This window comes from Oryzias melastigma, linkage group LG21 (genome assembly GCF_002922805.2).
Source record: "Oryzias melastigma strain HK-1 linkage group LG21, ASM292280v2, whole genome shotgun sequence".
Lineage (NCBI taxonomy): Eukaryota > Metazoa > Chordata > Actinopteri > Beloniformes > Adrianichthyidae > Oryzias > Oryzias melastigma.
The window spans coordinates 18,442,754-18,469,106 of record NC_050532.1 but is presented as its reverse complement, the minus strand read 5'-3'; the positions used below and the strand labels follow the sequence as shown (position 1 = coordinate 18,469,106).

General features: G+C 36.8%; 3 protein-coding genes across 4 annotated transcripts in view; 1 reads left to right on the top strand and 2 right to left on the bottom strand.

Moving 5' to 3' along the window:
• The window catches only part of spc25 (SPC25 component of NDC80 kinetochore complex), a 4,721-nt gene extending 4,580 nt beyond the window's left edge, over positions 1-141 (top strand). The window contains exon 8 of the mRNA XM_024287177.2: positions 1-141. The gene's annotated coding sequence lies outside the window, so the exon portion shown is untranslated.
• A 475-nt stretch (positions 142-616) lies between these two features.
• nostrin (nitric oxide synthase trafficking) lies at positions 617-6,409 on the bottom strand. Its single transcript, XM_024287173.2, has 16 exons — positions 6,229-6,409; positions 5,973-6,058; positions 5,811-5,894; positions 5,558-5,620; positions 5,398-5,479; positions 4,322-4,384; positions 3,470-3,568; positions 3,208-3,333; positions 2,701-2,799; positions 2,500-2,625; positions 2,060-2,168; positions 1,904-1,992; positions 1,706-1,831; positions 1,053-1,296; positions 888-977; positions 617-818 (listed from the first exon to the last, which is right to left on the bottom strand). Exons 1-16 carry the CDS (start codon positions 6,322-6,324, stop codon positions 682-684), a joined length of 1,719 nt encoding a protein of 572 aa, XP_024142941.1. The 5' UTR covers positions 6,325-6,409; the 3' UTR covers positions 617-681.
• Positions 6,410-8,059: 1,650 nt separating this feature from the next.
• Positions 8,060-26,284, bottom strand: cers6 (ceramide synthase 6). 2 transcript variants are annotated; one of them, XM_024287119.2, is made up of 11 exons: positions 25,631-26,281; positions 23,549-23,654; positions 23,344-23,474; positions 18,907-18,964; positions 17,134-17,184; positions 16,962-17,054; positions 13,384-13,512; positions 11,641-11,747; positions 10,457-10,613; positions 10,284-10,307; positions 8,060-8,886 (listed from the first exon to the last, which is right to left on the bottom strand). In XM_024287119.2, the coding sequence occupies exons 1-11, from the start codon at positions 25,798-25,800 to the stop codon at positions 8,731-8,733; spliced, it is 1,182 nt and encodes a 393-aa protein (XP_024142887.1). In that variant the 5' UTR covers positions 25,801-26,281; the 3' UTR covers positions 8,060-8,730. The 2 variants fall into 2 exon arrangements, with proteins under 2 accessions (XP_024142887.1, XP_024142888.1); XM_024287120.2 differs by lacking the exon at positions 10,284-10,307 and having other exon boundaries at positions 25,631-26,284.
• Between the last annotated feature and the right edge of the window lie 69 nt (positions 26,285-26,353).

Sequence of the window (26,353 nt, the reverse complement as noted above, 5' to 3'; positions counted from 1 at the left end):
ATTGTTCATGACAAAACGTGGCGTAAAGTTTTCACAGGTGGAGGAAATGAAGACAGTGGAGATTTTATTACATCTTTTATATCTGCTGAACAAAGTTTTAGCAGTTTAATAAAATAAAATGCACACAGTTTTACAAATATATTTCCACATCATTGTGAGTTTGTCAAATTTCCAGGTATTAATTATTGTGTTTGTTATTTTAAAACCTTGGAAAGGCTTCAACTTACTTTTGTAAATTTCATTAGAGCTGTTTGGCTTTTTCTTCATTACTCTTTAATTCTGAAACAATCCATTCCTTGTAAATACTTCTCACTTATTTCATTTTATTATTATTAATATGGCATAGTTATTGTATTCTCTAGTTGGTCAGGTTTATGTAATAAAGTAAAAGTTCATGAAACATCAGTTTTAGAAATTTTTTTTCTATATACAATTTTATAAATAATGAAGAACAAAATGATGGAATAAAAGTCCAGATTTCTTAAAGTGTTTTATAAAACTCAGTACTGACTTAAATCACAAATCTATTCAAGAAAGTGTTGATTTATACAGTTTTAAATAGAAAAAGCATTAAAGCAATGTATAATAAGCAGATATAAAAGATAATTGATTTTTCTTTTGTTTGTTTTACTGTACAATGTAACAAACATGTTAAGAGTGACTTGATTCTCATTGGGTCCCTCAGCCTTCAGATGACTGAGTGCAGCTCATCACTGGCAGCTCCTCCACATACCCAGATGGAAAATGGCCTTTCTGTCCCTTTAGAACACCGAACCACCAACCGTTCTCTTCTTTAGCACAAATGTCCACAAGATCACCTGTGAAGGAAATAGTAAAACTAGTGTGTTGCTTTTTTTGTGTTGATCCACTTTGGAGACACAACTTACCTTCTTTTAAGGCCAATTCGTTTTGATGTTCAGGTGTGAAGTTGAACAGGACTTTGCATTTTCCCAAACTGCACACTTTTGTTGTTTCATCTGATAAAACATGTTGCAAAAATTTAGTTAAAAATGTGTTTATTTTTTAATATTTTTTACTTCTGACTGAATTACCTCGTGGTTTGTCACTGGCTCTGTGGGGAATCTCAGCATTAGCAGTGCTGCTACCCTCCACAGCTCCCCGTGTTTTAGCCGGAACAGTGACCGGGTCGGTACCTCTCGGTTTCACAGGGGATACCGACAGGATCTGAACTGGTCCCTTGTAGATGATGGAAGCTCTCAGAGAATGTTTGGTTCTGAACGGCGTCTTCCTGAGTTTGACCGGACGAGTCAGCTGAATGATGCTGTGCTCACAGTCCTAACAAAACATGAACACATCATAAATCTAGAGAGAATTCAATGGAGAAAAACCTAGAAAAAGGACCTTTGAATGTTGTTAAATCACTCAGAACAACATTTTAGGAGTTAATTGAAGAAGAAAACACTGAAAATATTGTTAACTTAATGTCAAAAAAAGCTACATTATTTATTTGTAAAAGAAAGACATTTTGACATTTTTTAAAATCTTACTTTTTTATGATTAATTATTAAAATTCCACTTATTTCCAAATGTTTCATTCATAAAGAAGTTGAGTCATCTTAGCTCAACACCACAACGTACACCACTAAATCCACTTGTGATTCAAGTTCGCAGCAAATTTTCTGACGTTATCCCATGATCCTTTGCTATAGAAACACCGAAACAGTCACACCACTACAGTTCTTACCTTATCTTTCCATTTCGATATGCTGTCACTAAAAGGGTGGCCTGACTTGGGTTTTCCTTCTATCTCCGACAGTGTTAACGAAAGTTTGCAGCTTGTGGCTTCCAGTAGATTCAGTTTTAACGTAATCTGTGGAAGTGAATACTTGAGAAAATCTAGTTACTGAAACAAAATAAAAGCCCATCAACAATTTTTGTTCACCTCATCCAGCAGCAGCTCAATTTCTTCACGATTCTGCTGGTTTGAAAAAGACGGATTTGCGGCGTAAGTTTTCATCAGTTTCTCAAGACCTGCAAGGAGACACAAAAATTCAACATTTGTCATTATTTTTTTAAAACCTCTCTCAGCTGAACTCACCCTCACGGTCCTTCTTTGTTTTTGCGATGGTGTCTTCTAGACGGTGGAGTTTGAACTTGATAGCAGCTCTTCTTCTGTCTTTACTCATGAAGGATTTGTTTTCTTCCTCCTGCACAAATATGTTATTTACCACAATAATCAGCATGGTTTAAAATCATGTCTTTCAAAGGACATTAATAGTATTTCCCTCCTGAACTTACAAACATCTCTTTTAAATAACATTTAAATGTACATTTCAACAGTAAAGTTCAAAAGGGGGAAATGTTAGATTAATAATGACAGCTGATCTCCTTACTGTCCTTCTGAAGAATTGATTTTAAGTTAAAAAAAACAAAAAGTATGCAAGATATTCATATAAAAATGTACTAAAAAAAATCAGATCATGAAATTATTTCTGAGTTTCTCCTAAAAACCGGCCCCCAAAAATGATCAAAACTTACATAATAATCGGCTATCAGAAACTCTGCTTTGTTGTCCTCGACTGTGGTGTTGTTTTCCTCCACCAGCTTTTTTATATCGTCATCCATGTCCACTCTTTGGACAACTTGCTCTATCTGTTTTTGGCTCTGAAAAACAAGGGTTTAACATAAAATACTTATTTTTTAAAAGAATTTTGCACTTGTGAAAGCAGGATGTCTCACATGTTTGAGGGTCTTTTCAAAACTGGCCACGTGGAGGCTATATCTGTTCAAAATGTTGCCTAGAACCTCAATCCGTTGTTTTTCTAGCTCCAGAATGACCTGAAATAATAATAAAAAGACAGTATTGGTGCTTTTGTAAGCTTGGTCTGTGCTGCCGCCCATAATTTGCACAATAATACAATAAATTCCTTCATGTTGGATGAATCTAAAGCAGATTTTTATGTGACACATAAAGCCATAAAGCTGCAAAAAGATTACAGCCAGTTCTCCTTTGTGATCTTCTTTCTCTTTGCACGCAGACACATCTAGTGCTTTTAGGCATAAAATATTCTAGAAATGGTATGAATTGACTGTAAAATAAGAGTTGTAAAAAATATTCAAAAGGTAAATGGAAATATGGCCTTTTTTTTATTGTTGCCATCCTATTTTACCTGGTTCATTCCACGGAAAACCTTCCATTTGAAGTAAATAAATACCTAAAAACAAAAAAAAAGACTTTATTTTTACCTGGTAGCAGTTTTTTAATGTGTTCTCCCACTTGAGTCTCATTTGATGACCCTTGGTGTTTGCGAGGAAATACTCCTCATCCACCCGTGTTTGTATTTCCGCTGATTTTGTCAGCCTGTTTAGCATCTGAAAGCCAAAAGCAAAGACTTGTGGAAAAAAAACCTAACAACTTTGCAATCGTACAGTTTTTAAAGGCTCGTTATTTCCCAGATCTTCCAGATATCAAATCTGCACTGTCAAAAATGATCTGTCAAAAGTCTACCTTTTGTTTTTCTTTCTCTGTGCAGATCTGCTTGTTGTTTTCAACGAAGTTGTACAGAGCTTCATGCTCCCTTGTTAATCCAATCAGTTTCTTCTTTAGCTGTTGTGTGATATTGGAAAAAAAGAAATTCAGTCAAAAAAATCAATAACTTCAAAGTTCAAGTTACAAATTGAGTAAAAAAGAAATATTTCAATTTAAGCTTAATCTTTATCAAACTGTACTTTTTTCCTGCAATAATTTGTTATATGGCAAAGGATGTCGTGTAGGTCACAAAGAAAAAGCACTTTTTTAAGTAAAGAATTTGCTTGTAATGCTATGTTCTCACTGGCTTTGGCAACATGCGTTTAAGCGGCCCCTTTAAATGAAAAGTCTATGTAAACTTATGTATATGTGAGGTTCAGGCTTTCTCGTTTAATTGTGGTCACGGGTCGCCACGCACATTTTTAAGATCATCAATGTCCATTGAACATATTGAAAGTTAAACCAGGTTGAACTTTGACAAATCACGGACGTCCTTTTTAATTAAAAGAAGTGCCAACTATTTGAAAATTGATCATGAAAGAGGAATTAACAATTGTGCTTTGTGCCCGGACGGAATTCTATGACACGAAGTCTTCAGATTTCGGAATAGAACTGTGAAAGACAAAGCCCGTAGACAGCCTCTTCCATCTCTAGATATATACTGTTAGGTAGTATGAGCACCGGATACTGAAATTGCATTCAAAAATGCACATTTAACGCGTTAAAGAATATACGTCACATGCCTAGTGTGAACGTTGTATTATAATCCCAGTGTAATCCCTGTGTAAAATAAAATGGCATAGAATTAATGTTCAGGTGCTGTTGTCTCACCTTAAGTTGCTCACTCCAGTTGTTATGGAACAGCTTTCCATTTCTTTCAATGACACTGTCAAGCTTAAAAAGGAAAAAAAAATACAGTCAATAAAAAAAATAAACAGAGCCACTGAAAAAGATGAAGTAAAAAAAGAAAATTCTAAGTTAAAAAAAGCAAAAAGCATTTACTTTCTGGTGACCACCAGTTTACACCTGGTGCTCACCAAAAACTAACTGGTGGGCACCAGATACTAACTGGTGCCCACCAGATTCTAACTCGTGCTCACGAGATTCTAACTGGTACGCACCAGATACTAAAAGGTGCACACCAGATACTAACTGGTGCTTCCTAAATACTAAGTGGCGCTCACCAGATACTAAATGATGCTCACCAGATACTAAATGTTGCTCACCAGCTACTAAATGTTGCTTACCAGATACTAACTGGTGCTTACTAAATAATAAATGGTGCTCACTAAACACTAAATGTTTTTCACCAGATTACAAATAGTGGTCACTAGATTCTCACCACTGCTCACCAGATACTAAATGTTGCTCACCAGATACTAAATGGTGCTCACCAGATACTAAATGGTGCTCACCAGATTCTAACTGGTGCTCACGAGATTCTAACTTGTGCTCATGAGTTTCTAACTGGTGCTCACCAGATACTGATTGGTACTCACAAGATTTTAACTTGTGCTCACCAGATACTAAATGATGCGCACCAGATACTAAATGTTGTTCACCAGATACTAAATGTTGCACACGAGATTCTAACTGTTACTCACCAGACACTAAATGGTGCTCATCAGACATTAAATGGTGCCTATTTCATACTAACCGATGCTCACCAGATACTAACTGGTGCCCATCAGATACTAACTGGTGCTCACCAGATACTGTTTTCTTTATTAACTTCGATTTTTTTTTTTTTTTTGGATGTGGCCCTAAGGAGCTCCATAAAACATGTTGTTGTGCTTATTTTTTTTTTTAAATCTACCTGGAGTTTTTCTGTATGTGCATTAACAGAGTTTTTTGTCTTATTCTTAAACTGCATCTACCGATGCTGAGATAAAGCATGAATTACACACAGGCCTCTTCCTCTTGCTGTGCTCGTCTGAAACCTGTCGAATTTCCAGAATAGCTTCTTGGTTAAATGCATTTCCTAATGATCTGAAAAAAAAGGACAGCCCATCACATTAACTCTAGACCTAGTCAGTATTTGTTTACCATGTGCAGGTTCAACCCTACCTGTGGGCGTCAGCTCTTGAGTACATCTCGTCTGACACATGACACCAGGCGGTATAGGTGGAACTAGAAAGGACGCCAGCAGAAAAAGGTGTCAGAGCTGTAAGCCGATGATCCTGACACTCGTCTTGTGTTTTGACCACATCAAACTCGCAGCTGACATGTTTTCTCCAAAATAAAGTGTTTCCATGGCAATCAGTTCATTTTAGCTTAGAAAAACTAGAGGTGATCACAAATTTAACCAAACATTTCTTACTTTTTTGTCATCCCTTTGGAGGCCTTGAGGAGTCTCCCTGCCAGTTTTTGTAGTCCTTTAGCGTATGTAAGTTCCAACTCAGCCCTGACCACGAAACAGTGAAGACTTAAATCAAACCTTTAACTGTTCTCCATTTGTAAAAAATAAATAAGTGGATCTTACCTTTGCTGAAAAATCGTCATGAGTTCTTTGAAGAAGTTTTCTCCATCCTTTGAATATTGTTTCACCTTTTGATAGAGTTCATTGTACTGAAAGACAGTGAAAACTCACGGTATTCCACAGAACTGGGAGTGCCTTAAAACAAATGTTCAACACAACGACCAAACTGTGTGACATAGTAAAACTCTAATCAAACGCGTAGTTTCAGTTTGTTTTGAAATCAAACATTTGCCCTTATTTTTTAAGAAGAAATACTCACAGAGCAGGTGCCGATTGGGTCCTTCATCTTGGCACTTCGGCCGTTTGTTGACTTTGAACCCAGGACTTTGACCATTCTCCTCCTAACGTCTCTCATGCGGAAATCACTAAACCTTTAGTTGGCGGGCAAGACAAAGGAAAATTCCAGAGAGAGGAGGGAAAGGACCCTTTGGGGAGAAACGTAAGCTGGATGGTAAATAAACTTGCTGCAGGCGTATGAATGAGAAAACATCAGATAGATGAAAAGAAAAAATATATATAATAAATGACCTTTAAAGCCTTTTATACTACAAAAAAGTATGTTTTGGGGATTTTTTTTTACGCAAAACTGATATTTATTTGAAATTTCCAGAATATTTTGGACTACTGCAGTTTAATCAAATTAAATTATTCAAGCAATCCAGATAATTAACTCATTAAATAATACATATGTTTGTTTCCAATATTGTGATATTAGCCCCCTCCAGTTAAGGTGGGTTGATGTTTGGATAAATCCTGATAAATCCTGTTGTGTTGAGGGCAATTATTCTTCACTATAATAATTTTCCTATTTTTTTTCCTCCTCTTTTCATCACATAAAGGTTAATGTTGACCTTAATTCCAAATGAATAATTTTGATTTTTGTGAGCTTAAGTCAAATTTTCACTATTAAAATATACGCACACATTTCAAATGTTACAATCTACAGTTTGAGTTCATTTAACTTAAATTTTGACCATTATAATTGTCTAATTGTCTCTATCAATCCATATTACAAAGCTGTAATATCCCTTTCGAGGTCTCAAGGTTGCTGGAGCCTATCCCTACTGTTGGGGGATGGACTCTGGTCAGGTCACCAGTCCACTACAAGGCTGGCTAAAAGTATTTTTGCTTTAAACCTAGCAAACTTAAAATTTCTTGTAGTTTGAACATATTAGTTTATCATTCTCATTCTCTGTTCTGGACCAAAACCATGTGACTAAAGATCTCTTCAGCCATTGGCCAGAAATTAAGAGGGTGGGGCAAAACAGCGAGAGGCAGAAATTATGGAAGGTTCAGGACTCAATCCTGATCAAATTAAGCAGATTAGGTCTGGACTAACATACTTTTCCAGTCTGAATACAACCAAAATTATAGTTTTAATTTGAGCCAAAGTACTGAACTCTCCTGTGAAATGAAACTGTCTCCGTCATGTCATCTGATTAAAACCCAGTGAAGGTTGTGTTTAACTTTGTGTTTACATAAATCATTCCTCAGGGGAACTATCCCTCATAGTTTTATGGTATTTTGCTTAACCACACCTTGTTCAGTCCTTCATCAAACTGTGCAGAGGACTGATTGTAAAAGTCTGTTTTTTAAACATGAAAGCGGAACACTTAAATTGATGTTCTGCCTCAGGTATCGAGTTATTATTTTGCAGAAAATTATGATGTTGTATTTGTTAAACTTAATGTCTTTTTTTTACTTTAATATTTGAACTGAGATTAGAATTCAAATAAGACACTGATAAATCTGGTCTTTAAGTATTTTTTAAAGATAAATCATCAAACAAAAAAAAAAGACAACCTGTATTAATGGAAAAAAATGTGAGAAAAATTGGAGAGTCTGACTTCTGGTGGTGTCTGTCTTGGTTTTGCTTTCCATATTCATATTCAATATATCTATTTTTGTGGCTATAATCATAATAAAACGACCACTGGGAATGCTTTTACAGTAGATTGAAAGATGATTGGAGCGGGTCTTTGATAATCAGAATGAATTTTAGTGTGTATGTACCATATATAGTCTCCCTTTAATTGAACAATCAGAACAGAACCAGACCTTTTAATTAGTAACTCAAACCCACAGCTCAATTGTCATAAGAGAACAGATGACCTTTAATGGAATGCTTATCAGAAATTAACCAGAATTCCAAACAAAATGACTGGATGAGATATGCAGCTTTTAGCTATATGTAATGCTCACACATAATACTGTCACTGAAATCTCATTTACAGTTTGTGTGGAGAAAACTTTTTAAATGTGAGTAAAATCACCATCAGTTTGTGGGTGAAGACAGTTTTGGTAAATCGTTGGAGGGGCTGCAGCAGAGAAATAAAGCAATGTTCTTCAACAGTTGGCTTATTATGTGTGAGTTAAAATTCACTGTTTTTAAAGAATACTTCCATACTGAGGTGAAGACTAAGAAATGTCAGAATACAACCTGAAAATGTATTCAGAGACAAATAATACAGAGAAAGAGAAAACACCCTTCAAAGTATGACGGGCAGCTGTAAGTGAAAGGAACATGCGTACTCAAAGGTCAGTGACGTGTGTGATTTGTTTTCAGTGAGTGAAGTCTGATGCAAATATATAGATGAAGAAAACAAAACTGCACAAAATGAGTAAACTGATACATGAATCTATCAAGACTTCCACACAAGGATGAGGCGATGTTTCTCCAACATACACCCGAATACAAGCACGCACACATAAATAATTGGTGTTTTTGTAGCATGGCTCCAGGCATGCGATATGAGTTAAGTCAGTGTTCGTAGGAGAACGGGGCTCCTGTCAGGTAGCCGTTGGTCCCGTTTTTGTTGGTCCCGTTGGCGGCGCTGCTGTGGTGCTTCTGATGCGGCGGCGGACTGTCATCCTCATCGGAGCTGGACTCGATGTCACTGTGGTCGTCTTTAGACACCTAGAGAGAAAAAAATTATATTTGATGGTGACGTTTTTGTGTTATTATCTGTTGTAGTGATACACAACAGCTTTACAGAATGATCCTACATAACAACACGACAAATCCAAATTCTCCCCCTAACCCCTACGGCTTTTCCATACCCTTCAATAGGGGTGTCCAAAATTGTTTTTGTAACCCTTCCACTCTCCTTAGCTTGTTTACATTAAAAGTGGGGTCATCTGGACCCAACAAGACTTTTTTTATCGTCTAAAAGTGGATGCATCAGAATGGAATGCAACAGGGAACTAGCGGCCTAACCAATGTATTTTCTACATAACAAATCGACTCTTTTTAAATGCCTTTTTTCATGTACTCCTGATTCACTTTGAATTGAAAAGGAATACTCAAAAAATGCTAATTTAAGCTTAATTTTCCTAAAATATGCCCTTCATCCTCAGAAAAATGCTGCAACATGTTAAAAATATCAAAAACACTATTTTCATCACAGTGGATGTTAAAAGTGCCCCTATGACAAAAAAAAAAGTTCCCATTGGTGTTTTAATCACAATTATTCTGTTTTTTTACTACTAAATATGTCTTAAAAAACATATTTTATGTTTATCTGAAGCCTCCGTTTCCAAAGTCTTCTCTACGTGGGAAGTGAGCGAAGTAGCTCCGCCCTTGATCCTCCCTTTCTGATGATGTTAGTTGTCTCGCTGGTGTAAATCTTCACCGCTGCTACAAAAAAATGTCATGCAATATCAGAACTGTCCAGCCGTATCGTTTTGAGACGGACACCAGCTCAGACGAGGAAAGTGAAGAGCTTCATGGATCGAATTGTCTACAAGTGGACGCGTCAGAATAGTATTCTGTAACGGTAAAGCCCTAAAAAGCTTTAGTTTATCTCGTTATCAATGCTTTTCGTGATGAGATATAGCCGAATGTGGTAATTATGAATTCATATTAATACTCGCTCAAAAAAAAAAAAACGGATTTGATTTAATAATCTGCTTTAACGAGTTACTATCCTATTATCTGGATACAAATGTATATTTTTACAATCAGATAACTTGTGGTAAGTATGTGTTCATAAGCGTAAGTCATAAACGCAAGGCTGGGCAGATCAGTGAGCGGTCCAGGGCCGTTCTGACATCATTAATTCAAACAGAGCGTCTTTGCAACAGTTTGTCAGCGATTTAAAAGGAGAAATTCTCAGAAATGTAAACATGAAATTATTTCTTATTACATTTTTTTCTCTTTTATATGCCACACACACATGTCAAAAACTAAAAAAAAACATGATTTTCATCAGAGTGGGGCTTGAAAAAACATAAAACGAGGTGCTAAAGGACTGCGGTTAGGAAACTTCCCGTTAGACCACACTGACAAAACAGCCGTCCTTCAAGGATACTTACATGTAGAGGATTCCATTTCCCCACCTTACAAGGTGCAGATGAGAAAAGGGAAAAAAAGGAAGTGAAAAGCTGTCATTTCTGAATGCACAGCAGGGAAACATTTGACATTGCGAGTCAAAAACAGTTATAAATGGAAACATGACACAGAGGACCAGCTAAGTGCCGTGACTCACCCTTCCTTTGGAGATGGCTCTGCATGCGGTCTTCACTATGAGGTAAGACCAGAAGCAGTGGAGAAGCTGCAGCAGGACTAGGAGCAAGTTGAAGACCCACCAGGATGGGTAAGGCCCCACGATGTCCCAGCTTTCAAACAAAGTTGTATTTAAAATCCTGTAGTGGGAACAAGAAGGAAGGTTATTCACGGATGTCAGGACAACATAGAAAGTCAAATTAAGCTACTAAAGCTGTCAACTTGAACAAAGAATCAAACAATCTAACTATTGTAGAGATTAAATCTATGTTTATGATTTTAAAAAACTCAAATATCTGCATTAATAAAGAAGATTTTATTGTTCAATCGGTATAAGTTGGTCTGCAATAGAAAAAGGAATCATCCATACACTACTTTTATGTGCCCATAAATAAGATTTTTTTAACCACAGCCTTTTGGAAATGATTCCAAATGCTCTAATACATTTAAATGTGATTAAACAAAAGTCTAAGATTCTGTGTTTTACTTACACTCGGACCACTTTCTGAAATGGCTTCGTATGAATCATCACACTAAAGCCATGGCAACAGCTTTACAGTAATGACAATTTTATAAATGCTGTGGGCGTGGGTTGACTAAAATATAGTGAAGGATCATCACGTAACTCTGAAAACAAAGGGAGATAACTGTGGGGTGCTGCCTGAAAGCTTTTACAGGTGCTCTGAGAAAACAGAAGAGGAAAAAAAACTGTGAGAGTCTTATTTATGTCTTCCAGCCTCTGGCACAGACGCATAATGGATCAGCCACAAGTTCAGCTGCTGAAAGTCGGGGTTTATGTGCATCCAAAAAACTTCAACAAAAAGAAGTAAATATTTTTTTTATAAAAACCCTCTTCTTATTTCTGATTCTTCCTCAATCAAGTACTGTTTTAGTGACAAAGTGAGAGGATCTGCTTCTGGTGAGCTACAAGTATCCATGGAAACTGTTTCTGCACTTTAAAACAATATTCACAGAAAATGTGTGAGTTGAAAACCATTTTGGAGGAGGAAAGACAGAAAAAAAAACACATCTAGACGGCCGTCTCTTTAAACTGTATTCACAGAGTTATTTGCAAAGCATTCTGAGGAAAATGCTCAACCACAACTGTGGAGACATTCAACAGGAGAATGCCAATTATGGAGCACTGAGAAAGTAAATAGCACTTACCAGATGGGGTAAACTCCCAGTCTGGAACTGATGAAGAGAATTGCAAACATTGCAAACAGGAGGTTGCAGAGTATCTGGCACTTGGCATAGTTAGCCATCTTGGCAGCCTGGGATTTTATTTTGGGAAAAAAGAAAAGGAAGAGATTAAACATAAACATCAGTTAGTGTTTATATAAGTCCTAAAATATATTAAGATTTTATTTTTCTTAAAGACTACCAATGAAAATTGTGTTTTTGGTATTTTAAGAAGTTATTGCAGCATTTTTCTTCATAATAGAGGACATATATAAAGACAATTAAGCGAAAAAAAGTAAATTTCTGAGTGTTTTTGTTGTTTCAATCGATGTGAATCAGGAGCAGACACAAAAATGCTGTTTGAAAAAGCTTGTAGGTGTGAAGTTCCCTGCTCCGCTCCATTCTGATGCACTTGCAGACAAATAGATCCATTAACGTCTTCATTTTCCTCATCTGAGTTGGCGTCTGGCTTAAAGCTGCACGGGATAGCTCCAATATTGCTCGCCATTTTTGTTGCACCAATAATGTTAGCGTACGGGTGAGATGGACTGTAAGTTAGCAGGAGAGCATGTAAACAGAGAGCTCTCATTGATAGGGAGGGAAGGTGGGCTTACTCCAGGCAAGCAGTCTCAACCTCAACTTCTTTTGCCTAAAAACCACTAAGAAAGCTTTCAAAATAGATCATAAGATGATCGGAGTGGGACTTCAAGGAAAAAGAATATTCTGGGTCACCCTGACATTTCACTGTTACTTAAATATTTCTAATGTAACAGCTCTTTTCTGCAGCTCTTGTTTACAACCACTCAGGATCAATACATTTCCTTGAAATGTGATTTTTTTTCAATTAGAAGCTGGTTTCATTAAAAGCTTTTTAAGAGCAGACCTCAAATTGACAACAATTTGGCAGTTTATTAATTACATTAATACTAAAGAAATTAAAATAGAACAGTTAATTATCTAAAAACCCACTCCTAAAGTTTACATTTATTTTCTCCAGTGATGAGATACTTGACGCCTCAAAGAGTAAAATGATGTTAATAGTTTGGTAAAGGTTTTGAAAACTGGAGAATTCAACAATCTTAACCCTCTGGAACCGACGGACAGTCTCTCTGTCTGAAATGGACTTTGGCTTTTTTATGCTCTGTAACTAATATTTTATTGAATTGAAGGGAGAATATGGTTCCTTTATAAACAAAAACTGTTCATATGTGGCCAAAATAAGGAATCTGGGAATTTTGCCTGGAATTTTTTTGAGTATTTTCATTCAAAAATGTGTTGATTAGTTTGTTCATTAAATGTATTCTTATTTTTTAATGAAATTAGACATAACACCTTCATTCTATGTTGTAAAAACAGTTTGTTAAAACATTTTGGGGGTTTCCACCGCAAAATGAGTCCCATTTTAATAGACGGAATTTTGTATTTTTGCATGATTTTATGTCTAGTGTGTGCAAAATGACAAAATGACAAAATAAAGGCAGTGTCACATTGGAGAGGTTTTATTGATTAAAGTGATACCGAATAAGCAAACATGTAGTCTTTCAAGTATAGAGGTAAATTCAAAACTAGACAAAAATTGAGTTTTAGGTTCCAGAGGGTTAAAGGGTTTAATGACTTTGCAGTTCATTTTTTAGAGAAACTGACAAGTTTCCAGTCCTCACACTTTTGGCTGAAAGAGTTTATTTTTGATATCCTTTGGAGGACATTTGACTTCCCACTCGAACTCACCTCTATCAGGACGTCGGCAGCATCATGGAGACACATAACCAGAGTTCCCACTCGCGCCATGTTGTTCACATAGGAGAATATGATGAGAGAAATCGCTGCCAGGTGGTGAACGAACATGATGAGGAAATCCTGAGGAGACAATTTCCATGAAAATGTCAGACGGCTAAAAGAAATGCCAAGAGAACATCACCTCATCTGCAGTCGATGGGGATATACATTTACAAAATGCAGTGCAAAAGCATGGCATTCAGTTTCAGATGTGTCTTATTTCTTTTAGTGGAAACGTTTTTAGTTCATAAAAAAGTTTAATCTCACTGAAAATGACAAATTTTACAATCAAGCTGTCATTTCTGCGTTTCAAGTAAATCTGCAAACAGGAACGGGTGTCTGACATCCTCTCAGGAATCTTCACCATCTAAAACCTTTGGATGGCAGCTTGAAGCGCTAAGAACCAGTCCGACAGGGCACGCGCATGACAGGGAGGATGAAAAGGAAAAGTAATGGCGGAGGAAACAGAGTGAAAGTGAGGCAAGAGTGTGCGGGGAACATACTGGAACTGGCAGGGGGGATGCAGAGTACCTCTTCAGTGTGGTGCTGTGCATGAAAAAAACTGAAAGGAGAAACAAAAACAGACAACATGCCAACAGTCAACAGAGAGATGACAGAGTGAAGGCATATGGCAATGGCATCATGACTGCAGTGTTTCCTGCAGAGGGCAGAGCTGGGGACGAACTAGAGGTAGCAGGAAGCATGTGGGTCCAGTCAAACAGTTCCACGTGGAATCAAATGGAATGATTGTTTTATGAGAGAAAACAGATGATTGTGTCAAAATGAATACAATTCTTATCATAAACCAACTGGAGAACATTTTAACGCCTTGACTTTGTTTGATGTTATGTCTTAGTCAAATAACCTGTATGGATGCTGAGAGGTTTTTGGGCCCATAGAGGGTCTTAGACAGGTATGGCACTTTTTGGGTGTTCTCAACTCGTCGTTTTGTTAACGTGCTGACTGTTCATAAAATCAAGGGTAGGCAATCCTTGGGACGCAGTACCGGATGGTACTGGGCGCGGTACCCAAGCTTGGTACCGGTTCGCATGTGGTACCACATCCAGGCCAGGTTCACACCTGGTACCAGTTTGCGTCCTGTACCACATCTGGTACCCTGTGCAGTGTACCGCTACTGGGTTAGGGTACTGGTGCACTCCGCGTCAAGGCACTGGACAAGTTCCAGTTCACGGCCCGGAGGTTGGGGACTCGTGATTTCTGTATGTCAAAAAATGACGAGTTGGGAACACCCAAGACGGCAATTTTTGACGCGGCGGGGTCCTTAGCCAAATGTCAATATGTCACAAGCTGGTAGTGAGAATGTATTGGACTAGCACACACAAGTGTACAGGTAATATGTAAGTGCCCATAAGATCCCCACTCAAAATATGCCCTTATTGTCTAGTTTCCTCATTTTGTAGTACATAGAGACACACAACAAATGTACACTTATCACTTGAACAGCGCTAATGGGCTTCCTGCACAGTACACATGATTTGGGAGAGGTAGAAAAAAAGAAAAAATTTGGTACGATGTGCCTGCATCTCACCTACTTCCCCCTTACTTAAATGTTCTCTACAACCTGTCGCCCGCAGCATACCCATAGGAAAAAATGAACATTTTTGCCTTATCGGCTCACCTTGTGGTCTACAACCTTAAAATTTTGTACATGCCATTTTTCACCCAAATGCATCTCATATACACCCATTCAATTCAAATGCCATGTTAAGAACCACCAGGAAAAACTGTTGACCAAACTTTGTCTCCAAGCACAATCCGAATTATGCAAAACTCAAGTAATCAAAAAGAATACCAACAAAATTATTTAAACCACGCAAGGTAAACAGATCCTGGACGAGCCCCCATTTTATGTTTTGCCCCCTGGAGGTCTTCCTACCTGGCCGGTCTCACACTTTAATCTGACTTAACTCATCCCGGACGAGCCCCCAATGGGGGCGTAACATAAATTCTATGACAGAAATAAAATAAAATCACAGAATAAAAAGAATAATTAAACTAAATATACCCACAGCTGAAACAAAGGTTATTCACAAGTTCTTGTAGGATGCCCACACAAACTACACTCTAATTTACTAACAGGCGTATAGGGACCTTGGACTTATCACTTGGACAGCACAAACGGGCTCCTTGTGCCCTTGTGCAATCCCTTTAAAAAAAAGGACAAACCTGTTCAACGTGCCTGCATCTCACAGACTTCATTCACCCATACTTCTTACTCTTAGGTGTTGTTTAAGTGTTCGGTACAACCTGACATCTTCAGCATGCCCGTAGATTATAAGGTGCATGAACATTTTCGCTCTACGGGCTCACCGATGTAAAAACCCCGTACAGGCTTGCCTGTTTCTTGCATCCTGTATCCAACCATAAGGGCTGTGTGACTAACGCATAAACTGTATATTAAGGATTTATTTTGATGTCTCCATTTTGTTATTGTAGCAACTTTTTCATAGTGAGTGCCAAATTATAATTCATACAATGTTGGAAACTTAGCATGTTTTCTAATAAGCCATGACCAAACAAAAAGTGCCCAGAAAAGGTGTCAGGAGCTGTCTGATTGGACCTCAGTGCTGAAAGGCATGCAGACTATGATGAAATGAGACAAAAGTCTGACTATTTTTATAAAAAAAAAAAAAAAAAAAAAAAAAAAATGAAGTTGCAAAAACTGAATGGTGACCATTACAATAATTTTCACAAACTTATCTCTTAAAAGTTGAACTTTTAAGAACCCATTGTAGTTTTACATGCAAATAATATAGTGTTTTTTTTTCCCTTAAAATGAAAAGCAATTATTTTGATGAACAGAGTTTACATTTACAGTAGATTGTTAGATAATCTGTTTTGCAGAAGCCTGTTTTCAGAGCTAATGAAGCTTTTTCTTTCTTTTGATGGAGTTTGGCTTCTAATAGCTACTAAAAAAGCACAAATGTTAATTGAAAATTTTGAAAACTCTCCATTTAACTGAACGGACTCCAAGATCCTGGTAGAACTGATACTGGCAAGCCGCCACGGCTCATTCAGGCATTAAAGTATAATTTTTTTTTTTTTTACATCTTTTGCTGTCATACTTCTCCTGCTGTGATATATCAAAGTGAGGGCTGCGAAGCAGATCTGTTATAACTGCACTATTCCTTGCTAGTTAATTGTGCAACTGTTGTGATGAATCAAGTACAGGTAAAGACATAGACAGAAGTCTCATTTTAGACAGTCAGGAAGGAGTTTTAGATCTAAGATTGATACTTTTGCCACAGTAAGAAATGCAAACTGTAGGAAAATGAAGTGCATCACATGTCTTTTATACGTCTGATGATACGTGTGTGCTCAATAATGAAGATGGTTACTTGTTTAATGAATTATGCTGAACAAGTACGACAAAAAGCAAGCTGGAATTTCTTTCAAGCTTTTAAAAATTCCATTATTTCTGAGTTTTAGTTTTAGTAATATTGCTCCTGAACTGGCGCATGTGTGTTACAGGAAGTGAAATAAATAGTGCTCCTCCCAATTATTCTTACCTTCCTCCTGATGTCTGTGAATTGGGAAAAGAGTAACGACAGGTAAAAGGAGAGCTCCAGTATGTAGTAATAGTGGATGTCTGCAGTCAGGGGCTGCAAACAAACACAAGAAGATTATTTCAGGGGTGAAAAAAGAATTGTTTTAAAATCTGTCTGACAAAAACATTATTACCTGGTAAGGGTAGTTATACCAGCATTCTTTAGTGTTCCATAACCATGAGGTCTGTAGAAAAATGCAACAGCGGCACGAAATCAATACTTGAAATACTTAAAATACTGTTTGAAAAATGAAAAACTTATACAAAAACATGATTAAAAAGTAGCCAAGAATCCAAAAGGTTTCTTTCTTGGTTTTAATCATAAAAATATGTTAGAACAAGAGATGAAACAATTCACTTTCCCCACAATTTGGTTCAAACCTCGATTTTTGGGTCACGGTTTTAATCTATGTTTTACAAAATAAAAACAAAAAAACAAACATTCCATAGAATTTTTTTTCTAAATTTTGCTAATTAGCAAGTAACAATGAAGAAAATGTATTTGTTTTGCTTTTACTAAGCTTGATGTGCTTTAATAAAGCAGTATTAAACACAATTTAGCTCAAAACCTGTTTTAACACGTGAAAAACGTGTGAAACAGGAATTCAACGATTGCAACCAAAAATACAGTTTGGTTTTAAACCGAGAATCGTGGCGTCCCCAGTTAGAAGCAAAGTGTGACCAGTCGCTGCATCTGAGTTCACATCATTCCTGCTCCAGACTTGGTCTATTAATAAACCCCACAGAGACTGGACATTGGCGCCTGCAGCAGCGACTGCTAGGCGATGAACTAAATTCACAAAGTGCTTTGTCATGCAACTTTTTTGTGTCTGACACTTTGTCTTAATCCATCTCTGCTGCAGGGTTGCTATAACAGGAACACCTCGGCCTATTTTTCTGTAATATTTAACTACTTTGGCTTCTTAGTATCAACGATTCACAACTATTTCAGGATTTCTTTTAAAGATGCTAATTATGATTGTATTTTTTTTTTTTTTTTGCTGTGATTGTAATGTTTTCTTAAATTGCTTTAGAAGAATTTTTGTGCATATTTACAAATTATTCTCTTTGCAAAACATGAAATGTTGTGAAATTATGCATTTTTAAATTATCTAAATTAAGTTAAAAAGACCGTCTCTTGTGTGATACTTTTGTAAAGTTTTCTTAAATGTGACATCATAAAGACTTTTTTTGTTTGTGACTAAATCATTAAGTACACAACTCAATCAGATCTTTTTTACCATGATAATTAATGTGTATCCATCCTCTTTCTTGGGTTTATCATACCAAGAAAATCACATTAACATTAATTTTATGCCAATTTTATGTTTTCATTTTTGCTGTTATGCTCTATTTTATTACTTTTAAGACTTAGCAGCTTTGCCTCTAATGAAATTTCATGCCAAGATATTAAACTCATTTGCAATTATTCCTTCTAAGTTATTTAATTGCAATGATAATTCAACTTTTTAATCTACAATAACTACCTAAGTTTCCAACTCATTGGTTTTCTGTGGTTCAGAGTTGCGATTTTAATTAAAATAATGTATTAATGTAATTAACTAAATAGGAAGCGAAAGTAAAACGGGCCCCAATTACAGTTAATCTTTAAACCAACATTAATTTATATATTTGTTTCAGGGTTTATAAAAGGTTAGCACAACTTCTGTTACTATACTGACCAACAGCAGCCCATATTAGTCATTAGTTAGCATTAGAAATTCTATCAAGTATAATACATAAATTAATCTACTTTTAATAAGTAATTTCTGTTTGGTTGAATATTCAGAAATATTAATCTTTAAAATATTCTAATACTTGTAGTTTTACTCTAACAAACAACAACAAAAAAATATCTGCAAGTTATTATCTTATATTAATATAAGGCAGTTCATATAAGTTCTTACCTTCTTAAGAAAACGCACTCCATAGGTAAATATGTATAAGTAGAAGGTAAACCTCCACCTGAAATCAAAGGAAAAGCAAATTAGTAAAAAGCTAATTGTTATTTAAGTGAAAAATAATAAATTGCTTGTATCAAACATTTTATTTGAGATATTTTTTTTCTTCAATAATAAAATGCATTTTACAAATCTTCATATCTTGAACCTAATTTCTATTTTTTGTTGTTGTCTATTTTGAGATGAATGTCTCTCTACCACAAAAAAATATATAATGTTTAAACATTTATTAAAGTGAATTCTTTATGAAGACTTTTTGAATTATTTTTAAACACCTACTTCAATAAAAAAAGGAATTTTTTGGTGTTTTAACATGTTCTTATAGCCTTTGTCTGATGATAGAGAGAAAATGAAGCTCAAATGAGCATTTCAGAGTATTTGTTGATCTAAATTGTTGTGAATCAGCAGTAAATGAAGAAATGCAGTTTGAAAAGGAGCCTTAATCTACAGTGTGGAGGGGAAGAGGGGCCGGGGTAGGTCAGAGGCAACGAAAGTGAATTTCTAATGAACTCCTGCTGCTCTGCAGAAATTATGTCCTAGAAAATGATGCGGTTTCTTTTTAATTTGGGCCAAAAAACATCTAAATATAATTTAATGACCACTGAGAACGATTTTACAACACATCAAAAAATGATCAAAGAGGGTCTTTATATCTAATTTAAAAAAAAAATTGAAACCGAATCAAGATATTATGACCCAATAATTTCTACATGAATTGTAGGATGTTGTGTGTAAGCATGTGTATGTGTGAGGAAGAGTGTTGCACATTATCTGGATGCCTTCCATAACTCTGCAGCATAGGTTTAATCAATTAAAACGAGGGCAGACTGGCTTCATCGTCATAAAGTCTACTTCCAACCCTCATTTCTAAAACCTTGCAGATAATTTACAGTAACTGCAGCAAAGTGATGGAGGCGATCGTGAGGGAAGAAGCTGCTTGTGCTGACACGGCTGTGATCAAAAACCTGCCGCTATAGAAAACATGCATATTATCTTCACCGACCTCATACCAGCAAGCAAAAAGAGAATGTATTATTAATCAGCCAACTCTAGAGAAAAGAAAAAAACACTTAATGTGTTCTTAAAGCAGCTGAATCTGGACATTGGAGATGGAAATATGTCTGCTTATGCATGTCAGCATGCAAAATGAAAAGTAATAGATTAGAAAGAGTAGAAAAACTACAAATTAAATACGAAAATAACTTTAAAGGAAGGGCTTCTAAGAGTCTTCACATATTTTTAAAGCATTTAAAGCAAAAGTACACTGCAAAAGCAGAGTCTTTAGAAACAAGTCAAGCATTTTTATCCAATTGGCTATTTAAAAAAAATCAGCAAAAGCTGTAAAAATTCTTATTTTGAGAAAAAAAAGACATATGTCTTGCAAGACAGAAAGTAAAGCAAATTTTCTTTTGTCTTTATACTTTCTCAGGATTTTTTTTTTTTTTTGTGTATTCATTGAGGAGTGATCCATTGTAGCAAAAATAATATTCTTGGAGGTGGTGAAATCAGACAGCATCCTTCTCCGTTGGAGCATGGTAAAGGTCACATTTGAAGCCGCATTTCTGGAAGAATGATGTCTAAAATACAGACAGTCTGTCTACAAGATGAGTTCAGAGATCAGCAACTCCAGGGCACTCTCACAGAGACGTTGCTGCCCATTTAGCAAATGCTGCAGGTTTTCATCACAGCGTTTAACCTTTACGTGTGTTTATTCCAAGTTGGCAAGAAATAAATCTGTATTTCTTGTGTGGAAGGTTTATGCATCAAAGCTCGAACTCACAGTGGAAGCAAGCAACACCCTCCGACAGCAGCTCTATTCTAAAGGATGTAGGTGAAAGAAACAGGCCTGAAGTGAAAGAAGCACCTTTACTTCTGTTTCAATTGCTTATCAGCATCAGTAACAATAGTTTTTTCTTGCTTAAACACGTCCAGTTTTCCTGTTCAGATACATATTATTTAATTTTTTATTGTGAAAGGCAACAATTTTGCTTTCGGTTCTTGTTCCAAAGTATTTTAGGACTTGTGGACCGATCCACCTTGCACACAGTTAAGCCTGTTGCATGGCAACAGGCCCTTTTTGCAGCTTTGTATGTGAAATTACAATGATTCAGAACTGATGTCCTGAAATAGATTTCTTTCAGAAGTCAGGCACGTTTGGTTTGTATCACTGTTTAGATTTAGATTACATTAAAGTACTGCCTTTTAACACTCAAAATGGTATTTTGCGTATTCCTATTTATTCAATTGTGACTCATTTGTAAGTAAATCTTTATTTTTATAGCACTCTTCACGGAGAGTGACTCACAAAGTGCTTCACAATGTTAAAACAGGAGAAATAATAAAGCAGGTAAAACCCAGTAAAACCATTTTTTAAAATAAAATTGCCCTAAAACTATGACAAAATGGGGCAAAAAAAGTTCTTGATTTTCAGAAACTTTGACAATTTTTTGAGGACATAATGCGATGTAAGTTAAATTTGTTTATTAAGCCCGCTTTTCTCCAACAAATTAAGAGATTTATAAGACATTTTTCCATCTTACCTAAAGCTTGAGAAAACTATGATAAACTGGTAAATGGTTCATCTCTCAGCTGCTCTGTCAGCATCTGCTGAGAACGAACACGCCGCCTGTCAGTTTGGCGTCTGACAAGCGGCTCCTGGGGAGGTGTGTTGGTTGAGAGGTATGAAAATCACACACCTACGTCTCGGCTGCGGTAGGAGCAATAATAAGCATTTTGGTTATGTCAGCTGTTAAAAACGACGCGTTTCTGCAGATTTTTATTGTTTAACAGAATCCAGAATTTTAAAAAAAGTGAAGTTTGAAATGCTGCTACATCGATTAAACAAGCTTAAACATTAGAGAATAAACTTGGATCAGACAGTGTAGAAAGCTAACCGTTCAAATATAACTTTAAAAAGTTGCAAAGTGAACGATTGAAAAATGAATTTGGTTCTACAAACTGATGCTCCACCAAACAGCTGTTGCACGCAATTCTAATCAAGAGCATTTACTTCAAAATGAGAAAAACAAAGTGAAACCTCAAACAATAATGCAAATATTGTCACAAATTTAAAATTAATTTTCAAACGCTGCAATGCCTAATAGTGTAAAAGAAACGGTGTCAAAAAAGCTTTTTCATGCTTGTTCATTCGTGGTTATGCTTCTCCTTTTGTGGGTAAAAAATTGGTTGGGTTTTTGTACTTAAAATCCAGTTTTTCCACCTCTGCATTACTTTGTTGATGCCTTTGTTCTCTGTAATAGCACGGGGGACGGTGAGATCAGACAGGTGTGGTTGTTAGGGACATCTGAGTGTGTTCTCGTCTGTCTTAATGAAGGCCAGCTGAAGAAAAGAAGGACGCTGCTGCATAATTATGTTGCAAAATCACTTGATTGTGGGAGGCCTGGTGCGTTACTGACGAAAAAAAAACAAAAACAAAAAACGCTCAAGTAAATAGATATCTTACATGAAGTCTTCATTATTTCCTGCCTTAAATTATCTGTTAGAATAATGAACAGTCCAGATAACTAAGACAATAATCTTATCAGCGTCAAGCAGCTGGGCATGAGGGTAATTGCAGCACAGTCAGTCGCTGCTGAAAGGACTGAATCGACCTGGACAAACTCTTACCTGAAGGCAGCATATAGCAAAAAGGCAGCTTTGTCACAGTTGTTGCTAAAATGACACACAAGCTTAAGCCTGCTTAAAGAAAAAAAAACATCACACAGTTTTTTTATGCTGAGAAAAAAAAACATGCTTGCCTTTGAGATTTGTCTGCGAGCTGAAAAACTGGAGTCCTGCAGCCCAATCAGCCGAGTGTGCTCGTCTGAGACCAAGGGAGCCCGGGGCAGATCAGAAGAAGCCAGGCTCCCTGGGTCCCAGCCTGTCAGATTTGTTCCACTGGTGTCGGACACGACTCTGCTCTGACAGCAAATCTCGCTCTTTGGCCTTTCACAAGTAACTCCAATCTCACCAACGGCAAACTGGCTTTACTGCAGATTAGTCAGTTGTTTGCTAGTCAGCTCTAATGCAGTCTTCAAACACCAGATTTTGGTTTATTATGCATTTTTTTTAGCCATTTTTGTCTTAGGCTCACCACGAGATTTACCTTAGCCTTCACACGGTATGAAAATGAACTTAAAGAATGAGTGAGCTATTCGGATAAAGGTTATCCATCATTCCTGCTTTTACTACCATCACTGGGTGAGACGTTGATGGGCGCCAGCGCAGTGCTGCCCATTCAAATTAGTTACTGTATTAACTACATGCTAAAATGAGGCATGGGCTCATGCAAACACTCAGCAGACATCACTGTAATGATTTCTCAGCATGTGTGACGTTGCTTTTACAAAAGCTGACTAAGTTAGGAGGGATATGTTGTCTTACATGCTTTCACAGAATCTGGCGAGGGTACTGGGCTTCTCCTGGTTGCGCCGTTGCCTGTACCAGCGCTGGATGGTCCGGACATCCCAGTCGAGCTGCTTGGAAAGGCCTTCCAGCCTCTTCTCATCTGGGTGCTTTAAGGAACAACCCCATTTAATACATTATTTTTTAATAATGAAAACAAATGTGATGAAAGAACCAGGAGCACCTTGGTTATGGCGTTGAAAACCTTCTCCAGGATGGCATTGGGCTGAGCTTTTTGTGGCCCGTTGGCTTGGATCTTTAAGCCCACTGCGCATGGTCGTGCAATAAACCTACAACATCAAAACAGTCATTCGGAAAGCATTTTCATAAGCTTTTTGGTGTCCCCGATTAATCTGTTTTAATGCACCCATAAATCTACTATGTGCAGAATGAATGAAAACACTGTCAAACTGAAAGGCAGCATGTGCTGGGACAGAATTAGAGGGAAAAACCTCTGACCAGAAGGTCGCAGGTTCAGTTTTCACCTTTGACCACGCATGTGTTGAAGAGTCCTCGGGCAAGACATTGAACCCCACCATCTGTGTGTGAATGTGCGAGTGACTAAATGGGATTTGTTCCCATTTGGGCTTTAATCAGGGTTAATACGAGTCTGTTCAAGTTAAATTTGACTTTTTAAGACCATGCACGTCAAAAATAAAGACCAATTTCTCAGTCTAATACCCATTTTATTCATTTATTCCCATTTTATGATCAAAACTGTACCTTCTTATCATGTTTATGGTCTGTGCCATGATGCTTTCGCGTTCTTCTGTCTTTAAAACTGGCGGTACATCATTTGATCAAAATGATTGTGGTTAAAAAAAATAAACTTTTGACAATAAATGTGAAATGGAACAGTTTCAAGCTGCACAATTTATGGCTCAAATAACGAAATTCTAAACTTTTGCTGAAGGCTTTTTAAGGTATTATTTAAAACTATTGAATTCCCCGCAGGAACCCTGTTAATGAAGACAGAAGATCACATAATGTATCAGAAGACACCATTTACTATTTTCCTGTGTGCTGCTAGCTATAATCATAAACAACATGTAACATGACTAAAAATTATGGTAATCAAAGTTGTCAAGATCATCTTAAATGTAAACATAAAACGATAGTCATTTAAGTAGGTATGGACAATATATATTGGTATCGGACAATATTTACTTAATTGGAGTTTATTGGTATTGGTCCGATAAAAAAAAAAAAAAAAGAAAAAGAAAAAAAAAGATATTTTTTTGACTGCTTCCAAATGCACTTTAATTTTGAAATTGTCCCTGATAGATCCCTGGCACTGGGAAGCTCGTGTTTACAGTCATAGTCAGTAATTGTTTTGACTGTTTTCAGGTATGTTTTATTTTTTAAAGGAATACATGTTGTTCCTAATCTAATCGGCTATTGTTGCAGGATAAATATCGTCAATTGTTGCAGGATAAATATTGGTTATCGACATCAGGCGGGAAAAATATTGTGTCCATTCATTTATGTTTATTTTTATGCGTACTGAAATTTTAGGTTCTTTAAAATTCTCTTTTAATTGTAAGTATACAATATGATTATTGTTTTTGTTAAGTTGACTCTGATTAATGTCACAATTAGGTCTAAATTCTAGTGGAAGCAAAAAAGTAAACAATAGGATTTTCCTTCAAACTGTCTCTCCTTTTTATTTGATTAATTATAAATATCAATTTGCACATTACTTTTAGCAGCCTGAATTGTAACTATACAGATTTTAATTTACGTAGATTGTAATAATTTTATGAAAAATATGTGAGTGCTTATATGTTTGTTTGTATATTGATTTTTCAGCACAACCTTAACTGTGTATTGGAGTTTTCTAAACTTTATGGAGTAAGTAATAGACTAGTAATTAAAATATGTTCAAACAAAGAATGAAGAGAAAATAATTGAAATATTCTTTCATTTTCACTAAATTTGAATAATTTTGAGGGGAAAAATACGAACATTTGCACTGCTTGGCTCTGTTTGATGAAGGGTTAGAGGTGTAGAAATGGAATATGCATTAAGGAAATAGACTCCTGAACAAAAGGCAGCCTCTCTGTGTTCTTTGTTGTGGTGCAGATGCTGGGTTTGGGTCTGGTTGGTATGGTAACGTGCACCGTCGGCACTGACAGCCCCTTCAAAGGCGCACACCGCTGCAGGCCTGCAGCATGAGGATGATCATCAGGCGTGCTGATTTGTGGGCTAACCCGAAAGGATGCTATTGTTTGGGCACCCGGCTGACATTACATGCGCTCGGACCCACCTCTCGAAAACCAGCCGGATCATGAAGATGCAGAACGCCAAAGGACCCGCCAGATAGAGGTCCTCGGCTTGCGGGAACGTTGCCTCCTCTGTGTTTTTTAAGTCAGCCCAGGTGACATTGTGGGGGAGCCAGAACCTCTCATTCCAGAACCACGCCAGAATCCCCGCCATCTCCCTGATGCGACAGAACACTGGACTGCTCGCGGTGACTCGGAGGTTTCTCCTCACAGGCGCTCCTGCTGCTGCTGCTGAGATATCCGCGAAGCACCGCCGTCCGTCCGTCCGTTTCCCCTCAGCTATCCCAGCGTAGGGAAGTAGACTCGCTCAGCTCCTCGGCAACTGATTGGTGCGTTGAAATGTCACGCAGTGCACGTTCGACTGGATACAACACACTCCTATCCAGCTATTTCCAAATGTTTGTTATTAAAAACCTTGCACAACGTGTATCATTTTCTAATATAATCAATAAAACATTTTATTTGTTAACTCTATGGGTTTAAATAGGGAATATTTTATTCGTTTTTGCGGTGTTCGTACTTTCAGGTGGCACCGCGAACGCATCATTTCAGCAAAGCTGGGTCTGTGAACAACTGCAGTCAAAAAAGGCTCCACACGTCATCTTTGGTGAAGTGTGCCACCTACTGACATGAGAGGTGATTGAGACTCAACCAGGTCACAATGTATTCTTTTTTCTTTTCTTTTCTATTTTTTTTTTTTTTTTTTT

Excerpts from the sequence above, each read along its gene's own strand:
- cers6 (XM_024287119.2), bottom strand. The coding sequence starts at position 25,800 with ATGGCGGGGATTCTGGCGTGGTTCTGGAATGAGAGGTTCTGGCTCCCC. Across the intron at positions 10,308-10,456 it reads GAGCCATCTCCAAAGGAAGG|GTGGGGAAATGGAATCCTCT; the intron begins GTGAGTCACGGC and ends GCACCTTGTAAG. Across the intron at positions 8,887-10,283 it reads GGAAATGGAATCCTCTACAT|GTGTCTAAAGACGACCACAG; the intron begins GTAAGTATCCTT and ends TTTTCTCTCTAG.
- nostrin (XM_024287173.2), bottom strand. The coding sequence starts at position 6,324 with ATGAGAGACGTTAGGAGGAGAATGGTCAAAGTCCTGGGTTCAAAGTCA. Across the intron at positions 3,569-4,321 it reads ACTGGAGTGAGCAACTTAAG|CTAAAGAAGAAACTGATTGG; the intron begins GTGAGACAACAG and ends ATCACACAACAG. Across the intron at positions 1,832-1,903 it reads TTGAGCTGCTGCTGGATGAG|ATTACGTTAAAACTGAATCT; the intron begins GTGAACAAAAAT and ends TCACTTCCACAG.